This window comes from Amphiura filiformis, chromosome 9, assembly GCF_039555335.1.
Source record: "Amphiura filiformis chromosome 9, Afil_fr2py, whole genome shotgun sequence".
Lineage (NCBI taxonomy): Eukaryota > Metazoa > Echinodermata > Ophiuroidea > Amphilepidida > Amphiuridae > Amphiura > Amphiura filiformis.
Window position 1 is genome coordinate 36,471,291 of NC_092636.1, and position 17,241 is coordinate 36,488,531.

Genomic DNA, 17,241 nt, shown 5'->3' on the forward strand with positions numbered 1-17,241 from the left:
TAACTTATGGAATACATCACAGAGATATATTCCACGAGTTAATGAAGAATGCGGCTTGAAATTTGATTAATTATGGGTTTATTATTCGGAAAATCAAAATTGCATATGAGAAACATATAAGAATGACTTAGGCAGTTTTGTTATGAGGGTGACGTTATGGGAATATCAATTTCGTGAGGTGTGCCCTCGTCATGGCATAGGCGGTGCACCGCGGTGGAAGCTGGTGGAGGAGAAGGGGGGGGGTGGCAAAAGTGGACGCCCCCTAAAAATAATAATAGAAGAAAAAAATAAGCCATAATTGCCCTGTGTATCTTCCTTTTTAGCACGAAAAACAGGCTGTTTTGGGCCCGAATAGGGTAAAATTGCTAAATTTAGCAAAATCATCAAATAGCAAAAAACACCTTCATTTGGGCTAAAATAGCCTGAAATTTAAATTTTTCGCGCACAAAAAAAGGCCTGACCCCCCTAAATTTTAATGCTTCCACCGCAAAGAACGATTTTTTTAAATAGACGGATGCAAGTTGGAGCTCAGAGTAACTTAAGTTATATATATAGCAAAGCATACATTTAAGTAAAAGTAAGAACGTCTTCTGGAGCGGAAAACGATACAGAAATTTAGGCTGGCGGTAAACTAAGCGCTGCGGAAGAAGTTGGCGGAAAAATAAACGGGAAAATGCCCGCAAAAAGTCGTATTGTATTTTAACTTTTAAGCTTAAACAGGTCCTCTATATTAATATTGTGAAAGATCAAGGCAATGTTGCCTCGATTTAGTTCGAAACAAGATTAATTCTTCGAAAGTGTTTGAAGGTACAGTTCCGAGCTCCATTTAAATACTTCATAATTATATTAAATGCGGGGTAACGGAACTAATTGTTCATTGTTAAAGGTTATTAAGAAATTTGAGCCAGATTGGATATACGATTTCTGCTGAGATGAGTAAGTTTATAGTTTCTTTGTAATTTGTTATCTTTACCAATTGTTTAGTTAGGTAACTTAATTTCCTTTTAAAGAAATTGCCTATAGAACAACCGTAAGTGTAAGAACTAATTTCTAAAGTAATTACTAGTTACACTTAAACGTGTCTTGAATAATTCATACATTCAGTGACCGTTTGTAAGTTTTAAATGGTTAAGTAATCACGGCATAATTGTTGTCGTTACTGGCTTCTTGTGTTTTCCGTTTTCTTGTTGTTGTTAGTATTTTTGGTCTAGATTTTCTAATTATATATAATAAACGTATAAGAAATAGTGATATTTGGGTTGGCGATTCTCAATAGATAGCTATTATAGTATTCAGCAAGGTCCTAGTCGTTCAGCGGTGTCCGACTCCGTCCTGATGATTATCGCATAACAAGAACTAGGTCACGCGTTGTCTCGGTACCAACCGGTTTGTGTTCCTCCGTCACTAGTGACGAAGGAGCATAAATCGGTTGGGACCGGCGATTCTTAGTCAGTGACTATGGTTTAGCTTGGTAGCGCTGAATTTCATTGGTTTGTGCTGCCGTCTATCGCACGGTAGACGGCAGCAATCGAATAGCCACGGAAGACGCTAGTCGAATCGTGAGTATTCTGCGCGTTCTATAGACGAATCCAACGAGCCAAGTCATGGTCAGGATTTGGTCGGCCATTACTGGGTCCCCGCAACACCAAACTGGTGTGGTGACTGCCCAATTGGGTGGATTAAAGCCGCTTAAAAATCGATGTTAGATTATTTTGTGTTGTAAACTGTCATCATTCTTTTGTCTATGTGTAACACGGGTGATAGAATGCAGTTTAAAGTACCCTCTAAGGCCGCATCATTTCACATTTTAGGTGAGATTGAGCAGGCGGGGACCCAGCTATGGCTGCCATTGAGGTGTAGGAATGCGTGAAATTGGATTCGTCTATACGCGAACGAGATCGGAGTACACGCAACTAAAAGGGTAAACCGGTCTTGTTCATTTCAGAAAGAATAACTTAATTTTTTTGTTAAATAAAACAGTGTTTAGTTATAAAAAAAAATAACACTTAACTGACAAAAATGAGAATAAACGATAGGAATTTTTGTTTTTACTACCGTGTGATGCTGCTCCGGCATCCACTGCTCAAACTATTGGACCTGCCTGTTGTGTATCACACAGCAGAGGATAGTAAAAACAAAAAATCTTATCGTTTATTCTCTAAATGAACATAATGAAGGGCCGATGTGCACATTTATGTATGTAAATGTAAATGTATTATGATATGTCATTCTTCGCTAGGGCAATTACACGTACCGGAGGAAACCCTGCATGGGAAGGAGTATATGCAGAATAATATATACGAAATACAATAGCAGAACTCTAGCAGAAGAAATATGTAAAGAATAATACTTTCTTGTAAGAATAATACGTACAATAATTTTCAATAATTTTCTTTGAATATTGCTGATTTATTCAATACCGTCATTTACATGTTTGAAACACTGCTGACTCGAGCATTTTGTTTATAGGAAGAAGATATACCGTGTGAAGTGCAATGTATAAATCCAGTTAGTGTCAGGTAACATGGCAAATCAATATTATGCCAGATTGCATAATTCATAAGGTAACAAACTTTAACGTTACCTGTGACTTTAACGTAACATATGATCATGGTTTTTTTACCATCATCGATTCAAATGAATTATTAAAATATGATACGACTGACTTGCCCTAAAAGTGTATCAATATCCATGTTCTTTTTTGGAAGTGTGAGAAAATTGCATGCATTTGGAAATGAGCAGAAAAGAACACCATATCAGTTATGGAAATATGTTACTTTTTAATTTCTTTACAAGCACGATCACTTTCACTTTCTTTTGTTGGTAACATGTAAAAGTAACCTTTCCTCAACATCATACATGGTTATACAATATTGAGAAAAAGCCAGAAAGCAAAACATGAGAAGCAAATGAACCACATGTATAACTTCCTACGTGCTATTTCGATAAAGATGAAAAAATGCAAAATAGAGATTGAAACCATAATAATAATAATAATAATAATAATAGTAATAATAATAATAATAATAATAATAATAATAATAATAATAATAATAATAATAATAACACTAATAATATTAATAATAATAATAATGATAATAATAATAAAAATAATAATAATAATAATAATAATAATAATAATAATAATACATGTAATACTACTAACAATAATGATAATACATAATAATGATGATAGTAATAATATACCAATGATATTATACTAATAATATAATATTTATAGTAATAATGAATAATAATAATAATATATGCAGTGGAATTTAATCCATAATGTGTGATTTGCTCCACAGCAACGCCCTCAATTTTTCTTGAATTTCTACTTTTTGCATGATTGTAATGAACATTTTACTAAAATACCACGTGAAAGGTTAAGGCTGAAGTGCTTAAATTGCAGATGGCTAAACACATCGCGTACATGTAAAACTTCAGTGAATCAGTGACGTATAAACTGAGTGAATTTCGCTATTCGTCTTACGTCTTGACGTATAAGTTGTGTGCATATTGCTATTCGTGAAGCTCCACCAATAATCATGATAATAATACGATCGGCGATCTAATACACGCATTGGAGGCACTACCATGAAATTTTCTTCATTTTACCTCATTTGCTTGGCTCGCAATTAAGAGGGGACATGTGATCAGTGAAAAGCAACATTTAAATTAGAATCTACTAATTATGCAAATCAAACATTATGACTTTAATGTACAGTAATTGCGTCTAACTTGATTTACAAACAAAAATACAAATTAAATGACAGTGGAAAATGTCCTTTAATAAAAATGTTTTACGAAATAAATCCTGAAATCTGGCTTCGTGAATTGAATATCATTCAAATATATATATAACAATCAAACAAACGGAGAAGTTAAAAGTTGTCATACACGTGTGCGTGACAAATGACAGTAAAATAAAATAAAACTATTCTTGGAAACGAAATTATCATACACTTCACTTAATAAGTGCGAAATCCTACCTTTTATCAATTAAAGTATCCCCCAAATACAGCGTTTCTAATAATTTATTTTTAGAACATTTTATGGAACAGGTTGAAATTTATACCATTATATATTTCTTGTTCTTGACTCCACAATCGAATCGATTTGATGATTCGTATCTCTGTATTTAAAGCAGGGATTGGTTCGTCAACACATCAGCAAAAGCATCACGTTACGCACCATATTTTACGGCGTTTGATGCAATTTGAAATGCTACCATGGGCCCGCCTATTACCTTCTTATCAATTATACTTAGCGACACTTTAAGTAGTCTGAGGGTAACTTAATAAGGATAAAAACAATAATATTTAACTGAAAAGATTTAACTGGGAATGAAATAAAGGAAATGTTCTGTTAAGTAAATACATATCGTGACATGATAGTAGATAAACATCTCAAAGAAGTAATTACCCCTTTAAATAATTAAATGGCCATTATTAAAAATCGGGCTACTGTAAAATGCGCTGGAAGCAGAATTTATTTCTGCGCATTTTGACACCTCATTTGATACGATAGCCCAGAAAACAATAAAACACCGGTCAATTTAATGTAGTGATATCCAGATTTGACAGTTGTACTTACAGCAATACAAGAACACTCAGATATCATTACACAGATTTCCTTTCATTTTTATACTGAATACAAATCAAAAGAATTTAGCTTTCAAATCTTGAGTTACATTGATTTAAATGTACGCTCTGACATCAATATGAGGTACAAATGAGGTGTCAAAATGTGCACAAATAAATTTTGCTCCCAACGCATTTTACATATTTGTAATACAATAGTCCGTTTTTGAATAATGGCCATTATTTAAAGGGGGTAATTACTTTTTTTAAGATGTTTACAAAAAGCACATGCGTATTGTATTCTAAAAAAGGGAAAAATAGCATTGCATTTTAAATTATACTTACAACCAATGCAAGTTCGTAAGGTCACGAAACGTTTTCGGAAGAATGTCCGTCATACGATTGTGGGATATATATCTGTAATATAAAAATACAAAGTGTTTATCAACAGGTTTCTCAGATAAGTAATACATTGATTCCCCTTAAAATAGTAAACAATGATAATGATAATACAGGCAGAACGGAATCGATGACCTCATCATTCTTTCAAAAAATAAAACCGTGAAATCGCTCACTTAGTGAAGGAATTGGACAAAATGCGTTCACTTTTTTTTGGTATAAACTACGTGTTTTCTCATCTAAGAAGTAAGTCACACACTTGACAATTTCATACAATTATTACAACAATTGGTCTAAAGATCGAAATATGATACTTATCTTAGTAATTTTTCGATATTTATAGTTGCAAAGTGTATGTAGAGAAATATCCAACCTTTCTTAAATGATATTTATGTAAAGTATGCTGAGGCTTCTGGATCAACGTCTGAGTTTTCTTTTCATTCAAGGGGTCATCATGGCTACAAAGTTTGAGCTATCTCTACAAATGAAATATCGAAATTTGCAGAACTTAAATGTTTTTTTTGTGCTATTTTCAGTTTTAAAATTTGATGCATAAATATTCTCTTAATAAAGGAGGTACTTACTTTTTGTGACGTGTTTATATATCAATACTTCCCAGAATACCAGAATATTTTGCTCAGTAAGCTTTTGCAATTTCTAATATTGAAAGCGGAAAATTAATATTAATCTTCACACTTGCATTATCGAATCTGAATAAACAAGATTAGATCAGATTAATTTAAAATCCCTTATTTCTTATTTCAGTGTTTATATGCAGACTTGACGCTTTTACTCTATTATTTGGACTAAGCAATACTGATTACATGTAACGTGATTTCTACGTAAATAAATACCTCATAGGAGAGCAGTATCCCGTTACAATCTCCTGAGTCTTATAAAGCTGTCCACTTGTTCAAATAAATATTGAACAATTTCGATTCGGTCGTAAAAAATATGGCACATGAAGAAAAGTTAAAATATAAAATATGGAAACTTGAGACTAAATGATGTTTTTCTTTAATCTGGAACTAGAGGATACTCTGAAAAAATAAACGACATCGTTTTAAGGACTCTATAAATACTTCCAGGAAAACGCATACAATAAAATAAGTTTCAAAGTGAGTAAAGTGAAAATAAGTTTGTTTGTAAAAGTTTTATTATCTGTTAGAAAAGACACATGAACGAATAATTCTATACGAAAATGCACCTTTCTCTAGTAAACTGTATAAAGAGAGGGCACGTCATCAATTTTATGGTGCGTATGTTGCTGCAACCATTGATTTTATGCTAATGCTGTTACGTAATCAAGTGTGTGATATTATTTTTACATGTGTTGTTTGAAATACAAAGGTACAGTGTTTATGTGGTCATAGAGAAATGCCATGAAAATATGAGGTTATATACTGTCCGACCCTCGTAGTTAGTGCAAACCCTATAATTAGTGCCGCCTTTAAAGTATCCCCTAGTTTGATATAAAAATGCCCCTAAGTCTCAAGTTTCCCTATTTCATTAACTGTAATTACAATTTTCGCCGGTTCTGCACAATTCTAATATTACTTCATCTGCCATATTTATTTTGAATACAGCCAAATCGAAATAATTGCATTCATTTCGTGTTATGATTATAGATAATATTGGACAATTTGACAAATTTGAAAACCTAGTTGTAACACGATACTGGCTCTCTGTAAGAACTGAGTATAACGTTGGTGACACCTGTCCATTCCACGAGGTATTCCTTTGCGTAGAAATCAAGAGCAATCAGAATTGCATTTTTTAAAGTTCAAATATAATGTAAAAACGTCAAGTTTGTAGAAAAAAGCATTTCGTATGTTATGAAGGATGTCAAAAAATCTGACAGGAGCATTTATTTCTATTTTGTTTATTCAGATTCTACAATGCAATGGTGAAGATAAATATTTATTAACTTTTTATTTTTAGAAGTTGCAACAGGTCACTGGGCAAAATATTCTGGGAATAGCATTTTCATAGCATAAAAATGATGAATCGATCGCTGCAATTCTATACTTTCGGCTGATTGTCAATTAGTTTACGGTCGCTGGTTTGTTCTGTGTGCATGTTTGTTTCGTGTCGTTTCTTTTTCGTTTTGTTTGTTTTTTCTTAGAACTAATATTATTTATATTCTATCCGTTTAAATATAAGATCAATATAATCAAGATTTGAAATAGGGTGCTTTAAAAAGTATGGTTATTATGGGGAAAAACATTCAAGTAAACGTGAAAATAAACATAAATGTATTTGTAAATGAAAATCAGTAAGATAAGCTATTATTCCGAAATCCATACTGAGTGGGATTGGCATTTAGTTTGACATCGAGTCCACCATATTTTGTACAATGAACGATTACACATATAAGTTTTGTTTTAGGGTTTGCATTGTATTATTCAACATTTGAACATCATAACATGTCCCCATGGGTTAAAGGTGATTCTTTTAAATTAGTACAATCCTTAAAGATGCAAAACAGTAATAATTACAACACCCGAATCATGCTCCAAAGCAATTTGCAATTATAGTGAGCTAGTGGTGTGAAATAGCTCAATATTCCCCGGACAAAATTGAACAATTATGTCTCTTTGACCCCGCCTGCCCCTAGGCCCAGATCATTAGGCAAACTCCTGACCTCAATCATTCACGCTTTCTCGATCGTATACCATGGTATACTATCTATAATAATGACGTCGGGTGTTCCCGTGCCGCGTTCATATACCAAAAACTCACAAATAGAATAAATAAATATATAATATTAAATCTTAGTAAATATCTCTTTGATTTGTGATGTAGAGCGTTAATCGAAATCGAGGCCTGGTCTTGTCTTCAGTTTCACTTTTATGCCCAAACTCTTGTGTTCGTGATAGTTGTATGAGCCGTATGAGCCGTATGACTAATATGAGCCCAAAAGCGCCATACAAAGAGATAGCGACAGCTATATGTTGTTCGCAAGCTGCACGTGCTATTCGGTAGATTCATGATCTCAAATTTTCCTGGTGTGTTAACTGTCATTAAAGCTAGACACCAGTTTATTTTGAACTTGAACGAGTACATAATTAATGAGAAATTCGTGAAAAAGAGAGGTTCGGCAAACTGGCTTTTAATGAGCACAACGGTACATTATTATAGACCAAATACACCTATAGCAGCAAGTTCAAGCAACACTTTGGCACCTTGGACTATTGTTCTATAGTTGCCGATATCTCTCTAGTTGGTGCATGCCTGCATGCCGCGCTTTTATAGCAAGATCAGTCATGAACGATTTGCTTTTTACGCATCGTTATTGGGTTGTGAAAACACGGCTTTAACAACCAATTATTCGAATTTTGGGGTTTAGGCTATTGGGTTGTTTATTGGGGGAGATTATTTAACATTAATATTTATATTCTATAACAATAAATTCATTTTAAGGAAAATTTGTGTGTGTCAAGGTCGAATTTTTCTAGTTCCTTTTCGTTTCCCTTTGTTTTCGAACGTGTGATAAACGTATTATTCTGATGGAAAGTATTTTTATTCTGCGGTCACTTCAACATCAAAGCTATATTTAAATATCTTACTTTGAAATATAAGCGTAGTCTTGCATGTTTGATAAACACTCAACAAACGGCAAGGGCTTATTTGTGCAAGTGTCAGTTACAGAAAAACAATAATAATGGACTGATTATTATACAGCAAAGCAAAACATCAGAATTTGATTGCATAACAAGCTGCAACATTGACATGTTGCCCCATTTGATCTATTATCTCTTTATTTGTGCAAGTGTCAGATACATAAAAACAATAATAATGGACTGGTTATTATACAGCAAAGCAAAACATCAGAATTTGGATTGTATAACAAGCTGCAACATTGACATGTTGACATATTTGATCTAGTACATCCTTTTACAGACTTTATAAAATGTATGTTCCTCTTGCAAATACCACAAACAAATTAATTTATTTTATGTTTCAAGAACTACAAATCGTACTCGAATGACTAAATCTATATGAAACTGCCGTAAAATATACAAAATTTGGTGAGCTTTCGGCCATAGGCTTTTTTCATAGCCATAATAAAATACTTGTGAAAAGAAAAGAAAACATCCGCATCCGCAAGGAATGAACGTTGATAAACGCGCGTGTGAGCGAGGGACGAAAGCGCGTGCGGGGAAGCACAAAAACGCTCGAGCAAAAAACGCAAAGGGCCTAACGTCAGAAAGCGAGAAAATCAACGTTCATTCCTTAAGGAGTAAGTGTTCCTAAATTGAAAATTAGCTATCAGTTCATCTTTGCGGCGACTTGCCGTCTTACCGTGGCATGTTGAGTCCAGTAATTTGCATGTCTTCCTTGCTGGACCGTTCGTTGAAAAATGTTTTGACTAAAACTATGACCAAATACATGTACAGTATCTACCAAACGTTTACTCTAACGTATGACTCTAACATATGATTCATATTTGGGACAAACATACCATCCCAATTCACAAAACATATCAAAAATGTTTTATACATGTTATATTTTGGGTTTTTGGTTTTGGTAAAAACGTTTAATAACATTAAATGTCGGGTTATATAAAGGTCATGAAAACGTCTTAAAACGTTTTGTATGAAGACACACTACTAAAATATGTGTAAAATGTTTTAAAATGTCATTGTAAAATATTTTTTGCAAACAATTTTTGCCACATATTTTATCAACACTTAAATAACATTATGTTAGAATATATTTGTAGTAAGTTATCATAAAAACGTTTTATACTCTTTATATACCCTTTATATAACCTGACATTTAAACGTTTTCTGGCAACCTTTTCTAACCTTTTGTGAATGATGATGTCGAAAACGTTTTGTGTTTGCTGGGATCATATTATTTACTGACTGAAATTACCAAAATTCTGACTTTATCACCTACATATATTCAATTTTTTGTGTTTGTCGACAATGTATATATCCAAAGTATCTCACTGAAAAGGTGTCACTCCGGTATTGAACACAACTGCAAAGTCACAAGCTTTAAAATCTATATCTTTGTAGCTAGTACCTCTCGTGTAAGAAATTGAGTTAGCTTGAAATTCCTCTGGACAAGGAACATACTGTAAATTGTCTCGTTGTAACCCGTACGAAACTCGGGGAGGTGATCCTGGCTGCGAAGGTCTATTGTGGAATCTTTGGGGTGTGCGCACCTTAGCTGCAAGACCCCGTGTTGTCTTGGTTGTTGTGTAATGGTTTATGGAATGATGTGGGCCGTAGTGGTCAGTGATTTGTGTCTTTTCTAACAGATAATAAAACTTTTACAAACAAACTGAACTTACTTCCACTTTACTCACTTTGAAACTTGTTTTATTGTATGCGTTTTCCTGGAACTATACAGTCCTTACAACGGTGTCGTTTATTTTTCAGAGTATCCACTATTTCCAGATTAAAGAAAAACATCATTTAGTCTCAAGTTTCCATATTTTATATGCTAACTTTTCTTTACAATAGTTCTTCATGTGCCATATTTTTTTACGACCGAATCGAAATTGTTCAATATTTATTTGGACAAGTGGACAGCTTTGTAAGACTCAGGAGATTGCAACGGGATACTGCTATCCTATGAGGTATTTATTTACGTAGAAATCACGTTACCAGGTTACATGCAATCAGTATAGTAAAAACGTCAAGTCTGCATAATGAATATACACTGAAATAAGAAATGGGGGATTTGAAAGCAATTCAATAATTTGTTTATTCAGATTCGATAATGCAAATGTGAAGATAAATATTATTGCAAAAGCTTACTGAGCAAAATATTCTGAGAAGTTTTGATATATAAACACGTCACAAAAAGTAAGTACCCCCCTTATTAAGAGAAAATAACTCAATATTTATGCATCAAATTTTAAAACTGATATAGTAAAAAGAAAACCATATTTCGATATCTCATTTGTCTAGATAGCTCCAACTATGTAGCCACGATGACCAGTGGCGTGGCTAGGGGTCAAAGGGGCAAATCCCCTTGTGAAAAGTCTTGCGCCTCCTCCCCCACCCCGTGGGATGCTAGTCTTTTTTGTACTTTTTGTCCCCCCTTAAAAGTTAGCTTGACTTCCCCCCTTTTCCCACCGTCTGCAAAAGTGCTGGCTACCCCACTGATGATGACTCCTTGAATGAAAATAAAAGCGCAGTGATTAGTGCGCTACGCACAGGCACAAAGCCAAGACGTTGATCCACAAGCCTCAACACAGTTTACAGGTTGTCACTGACCACTACGGCCTCATATCATTCCATAAACCATTGAACAATAACTCAAGAAATTTGCAGGTTAAGAGCGCACACCCTAGATATTTCACAACGCATCCAAGATCACCTCCCCGAGTTTCGTACGAGTTACAACGAGACAATTAGCAGTACGTTCCGTGTCCAGGGGAATTTCAATCTTGCTCAACGAGAGCATACTAAACCACCGTCAGAGTTCGAACCCGCAACCTCTTGCACCATAGTCACACATCTTATTGATTGCCCTTGACTGGGTGACTATTATAAACTGTCTGGTGTTTAATTATTAGAATTGCACCAAAATATCGCTTAACACTGAGATGCTTGGTGTGTAGACCACTTTGTAACTTATACCAGATGTTTTATATTATACGTTTGTCTAGAACTATTTATACAATACTTATAAGATCAATACAATCAAGATTTGAAATAGGGTGCTTTAAAAAAATATGGTTATTATGGGGAAAAACATTCAAGTAAACGTGAAAATATACATAAATGTATTTATAAATGAAAATCAGTAAGATAAGCTATTATTCCGAAATCCATACTGAGTGGGATTGGCATTTAGTTTGACATCGAGTTCACCATATTTTGTACAATGAACGATTACACATATAAGCTTTGCTTTAGGGTTTGTATGTATTGTTCAACATTTGAACATCATAACATGTCTCCAAGGGTTAAAGGCGATCCGCTTAAATTAGTACATCCCTTAAGACGCAAAACAGTAATAATTACAACACCCGAATCATGCTCCAAAGCAATTTGCAATATAGTGAGCTAGTGGTGTGAAATAGCTCAATATATCCCCCGGACAAAATTGAACAATTATGTCCATTTGACCCCGCCTGCCCCTAGGCCCAGACCATTAGGCAAACTCCTGACCTCAATCATTCACGTTTTCTCGATCGTATACCATGTTATACTATCTATAATAATGACGTCGGGTGTTCCCTTGTCGCGTTCATATACCAAAAAATCACAAATAAAATAAATAAATAAATAATATTAAATCTTAGTAAATTTCTCTTTGATTTGTGATGTAGAGCGTTAATCAAAATCGAGGCCTGGTCTTGTCTTCAGTTTCACTTTGATGCCCAAGCTCTTGTGTTCCTTTTCGTTTCCCTTTGTTTTCTAAAGTGTGATAGACGTATTATTCTGATGCTGCAAAGTATTTTTATTCTGCGGTCACTTCAACATCAAAGCTATATTTAAATATCTTACTTTGAAATATAAGCGTAGTCTTGCATGTTTGATAAACCCTCAACAAACGGCAAGGGCTTATTTGTGCAAGTGTCAGTTACAGAAAAACAATAATAATGGACTGATTATTATACAGCAAAGCAAAACATCAGAATTTGATTGCATAGAAGCTGCAACATTGACATGTTGCCCCATTTGATCTAGTATCTCTTTATTTGTGCAAGTGTCAGATACATAAAAACAATAATAATGGACTGATTATACAGCAAAGCAAAACATCAGAATTTGGATTGCGTTATAAAATGTATGTTCCTCTTACAAATACCACAAACAAATAATTTGATGCTTTTTCTCAATAACGATACGAAACCTGTTCAAAACGAGTAAAATATGATTTCTTTCTGACATTATACAATGATTCAAGAGAGATGGCAAATTAAAAAACTAATCAGTTGCGCCAGATTATGTCATTATGTGAGTACGCCCTCAAGAGATATGAAAAATCATGGATCACATAGGCCAAACATCATAGAAACATGCGAATTTCACAAATTATTTGCTAAAATATGTAAGAAAATGACTATTATAATCTGAATACCAAGTTTGAAGTCAACATACCTTAGAATATTTTGATAAGAGAAAAACAAGAGAAAAATATGTTAGGTTTGCATCAACCCCCACAGGATCAACCCCCTCTACCCGGGTTAGGTTTGCATCAACCCCCACAGGATCAACCCCCTCTACCTGGGTTATATGTCAGATTTTTTTTTCTTGTTTAAAATTTAGTGCAAACTCAGGCCACATAATAAACCCGAGTGTTTTGGCGGTAAATGTTGTCGGTTTAACATCATATGTTAGCATGATCAGCACACCCTACATTCTCTTTTACAAAAATGCAAAATCTGATCTTTGATAATGTTTACGATTTCCATACCGAACACAAGAACTGTAGCAATAATTTTAGGTAGGTACTATAGGTAAGGTTAGGGGAATGCGCAACAGTTTGACACTAATATGACCGGTTTGTCTGCTATTAGAACTGATCATAGTGTCATTCAGAACGTCAGCATTGGACGAGAGACAAGTTAACGTGTAAGACGAATTGTAATGTAATTTGATTTAAAATAAGTTAAAATTAAATAAAAGAATCTAAAGGATAATAATAGACTGTTTCACATGAATTCAGATTATTTAAGGTCAAGTACAAGTACCACACATCAAAATTAGCTTCCAAGACTTTACTCAGATGCTCTAGGCAGCGCGTTACCGTTATAAATTTAGTTCGCTTTCATGTATCAATATTGTCAATATTTCTTTCCTAAAGTTATAATTAAATTAAAGAATCTAAAGAATAATGCTGGACTTGGTTTTTTTAAGCATAAATTCAAATCAATATCGTCAAGTACCGTACTCCAATCAAAAATCAAGCGTGAAGACTAAGACAAGCCAGCGCGTAAGACTAACATGTTATATTACACTTTAAAGTGTCAATATTTTTACTCCTAGAAACAACACTTTCATGCATACTAAGCAAACTGCAATATCACTGGGATACAAATGTTTGCTTAAGAGTATCTTTTGGCTGTCGGTTGCTTGCGAATTGCGATATTTTACCAAGAAAGCAGGAATATGACTGATTTGTTCGTTATTAAAACTGATGGGAATAGTGTCATTCAGAACATTACGTCAGAACGACAAGTTGAAGATACGAATTTACCGTTGAATCGATGTCGATATTCGTACATGTATTATTCGATTCAAAACAAGTTCAAATTTAAAGTTGGAAAATTGAAAAATACAAGAATGTAAAGGATAATAATAGACTTCTTTCAGCCCCCTGGGCACTGCTTGTCATCTAACAGCATTTCTGATTGGTTGATAACTTGAAATGCTCATTTCAATTGCCAATTATGACTAGGCTATATTCATGGTCAAACTTGCATTTGCAGATGACCTTATTAATACCCTCCTTGATTGGTTCAAAATTGGACATAATATTCATTTTAGCCAATCGGCAGTTAGTTCTCATGTGGTTAACATAAATTCAAAATATTTAACGTCAAGTACCAGTATGCCACTTTAAAATTAGCGTGCTGACCTTTTCCAGATGCTAGGCAGCCCGTAACTGTTATTATATATTATATATTTACATTACGTCTTCAACTTCGAGTGTCATATTTCTCTTATATAACGCTCTACTGTAGACTAAACACGCCGCAATGGTAATCACTTGGATACTATTATTAAATAATTGGAAGAATGCTTGAAGAATTAAAAAACAACATTGCGCATTACGTTGGAAATACTATACTTTGATCAGCTCGTATTAATCGGCGGGAATTGTTAGGCTTTTACCACTACGCTGAAAAAGTAGATCCACGTTAAGAGTGATATTGTTCATCTGGAAGATCTACAATGTGCATGTTAAAGAAAGTAGACAAGTATAGGACTTGAATTAATAATTTGTGATTTTTCTGGCGAGGTGTCATAAGACAATTCTCTAAGTAAAATATATTGATATTAATCCGCGATGTTAAAATTCCCGCCGATTACGAGCTGATCAAAGTATAGGCAAGGCATGCATTGCCACTATTTTCAGACAATGTTCTGAAGTCGTTGATTGCTAAAAAGCATCGATGCTTAAAAGCATCAAAGTATTCCTCAAGCGATTTACACTCACATCTCGATACAGGCAAACCTCCGCTTTAATTAACTGTTTTAGTTATATCGACGTTTTGAAAAGAATGAAATGCAAAAAACACGCGTTATCACAAACAGCAACAATTAATACTGTCCTAAAACATTTCGTAAGCTAGGCCTATATAATATACAAACCGGGTGATATACTTTACTTCGGTCGTTTATCTGAACGCACCCTTCAACAGTATGCTTCGAGTATATTTATAAATACGTATTTATAATACGCATGTGACCCATGGGCACGACATACAAACCCCAGCAAGCGTGACCAATTCCTTACGTCATTGACCACTATATAGAAAAGGATACGAACTCTTTAGATAAATATCATCAAATTTAAGTACATGTATTAATTGAATAGCAAAATTATTACACATGGGTGGGGAGGATTCCGAATATGTAATATGATATCAAAATTAACATTTTGAAAGTATCTCCTGATGGAAAAAATATTTTTGGAAAGAAATGTTTACAATATTATCACAAAATAGACAATTATTTTCGGTATCCATACAAGGACAATCGTACACGATAATAGCGTTATTTTTGTTTGCATTCTTTAGTATAATAACAATTCAACAACTCTCCTATACTTGTGTACAGGAGCCAACCGTTGTTAATCCGTGATGAATCCACACTTTTACAGTAAGCGAGTAAAATTCGTCATGTCTGGAATCTGTGTGCATATCACGCTTACAAGTTGAATTCACTATTTTGGAAGTATCGGATAAAAATGTGAATTATACGATCTTTAGCTTGTTTTCGTTGTTGAAAGGGATTCAACCGTTTTTGCGTCCGGCGCGTCTGCGTGGTTTACTTCGCTCACCCTCGCGAAGTAAACCACGCAGACGACGTGGACGAATCATTGTTAATCGGTGATGAACAACGGTGAAACATGATCAGATGATTGATTCCCTAAATGAATTTGTAAAAAGGTACTTACAGCGAATCCAACTTCTTCAGACCCTTTAAGCTGTCCTGTGGTATACTCTTCAATCCATTTTCTCTCAAATTTCTGTTATAATTAAATATAAATAATCATCATTATATATATATGACCACTAACCACTAAAAGGCATAGTTATGAATGTTTCTTATTGTCTTACATAGAATACATAATGGGTAAAATTACAAAACATTTCTTGACATAACTTGACACACATTTTCTTGATTTGAAAAATTTAAAAAGTAGTGAATGGAGGAAACGTGTTTTTACCCTCCCAAAGTTTTCCTTTCTAAAAATCAATAATAACCACAACATGGAGAGGGTGTGATAGTATAGAATATCCTCCCTATTTATCATACTGTATTACTGTTCATTTTCCTATACACAATACACAGTGATCTCAACATTGACGTATGACCTCTACAAACAGTGTACGTTAGAGGTATAGGGCATTGCCCAGTTAACGTCACTGTGTGAAAAATAACCGGCCAATATGTTTTGTACTCTCTGAAATTCTAGAAAATATAGCTTTGAAACATGTCCTATATTGTCCGCCAATTTAGATGTTTGGAAATATTCGCACATTGGTGCTTTAGTAAGGAAGGGCACGACATGGCCTGCAAAATTCCCTGTGTACATCGAATGCAACTTTTAGTGACTATCACTTACTTGTGGACCGCTCTCTTCCGAAGGGCATTAAAGCTAAACCGTTTGACGGATATTTTTTGTACTTGGTGTCAATCAAGAATAATATATACATAACATGTAGGCTAAAAACTGAGTAGGTGGGGCATCTGCAAATGATCGTACCTCTCTGATATGTAAATGACAAATGACAGCAGAAACAACTCCCATATCTGTCCATGACTTTGGTCAGTGGAGCGAGTCAGGGGATTTCAAGTGGGTGATTATTGATTGGCAAGTACCATATTTGGGCATAAGTGCAGTCCACCATTCAATGTGGAGGACGGGCTAGACTTTATCGATTGATTTTGTTGGAGTAATTTCCTGTTGACCAGGTTTAAGTACTGCAAAGGTCGAATCATGCTTGCTGTGCAGCATAACTGCACTATGTCCCCATGTACCCTCCCGGGATCGACGGCTATGCAACAGGGAAAAACAGAAGCTTCCGGCTGTAGGTTCGCCATGATCACACTGT

General features: G+C 34.4%; 1 protein-coding gene across 1 annotated transcript in view; it reads right to left on the minus strand.

Moving 5' to 3' along the window:
- The window catches only part of LOC140160064 (relaxin receptor 1-like), a 154,553-nt gene that overhangs the window by 25,700 nt on the left and 111,612 nt on the right, over positions 1 to 17,241 (minus strand). Inside the window, 2 exon segments of the mRNA XM_072183334.1 lie at positions 4,929 to 5,000; positions 16,080 to 16,151. Coding sequence (XP_072039435.1) covers positions 4,929 to 5,000; positions 16,080 to 16,151 — 144 coding nt within the window.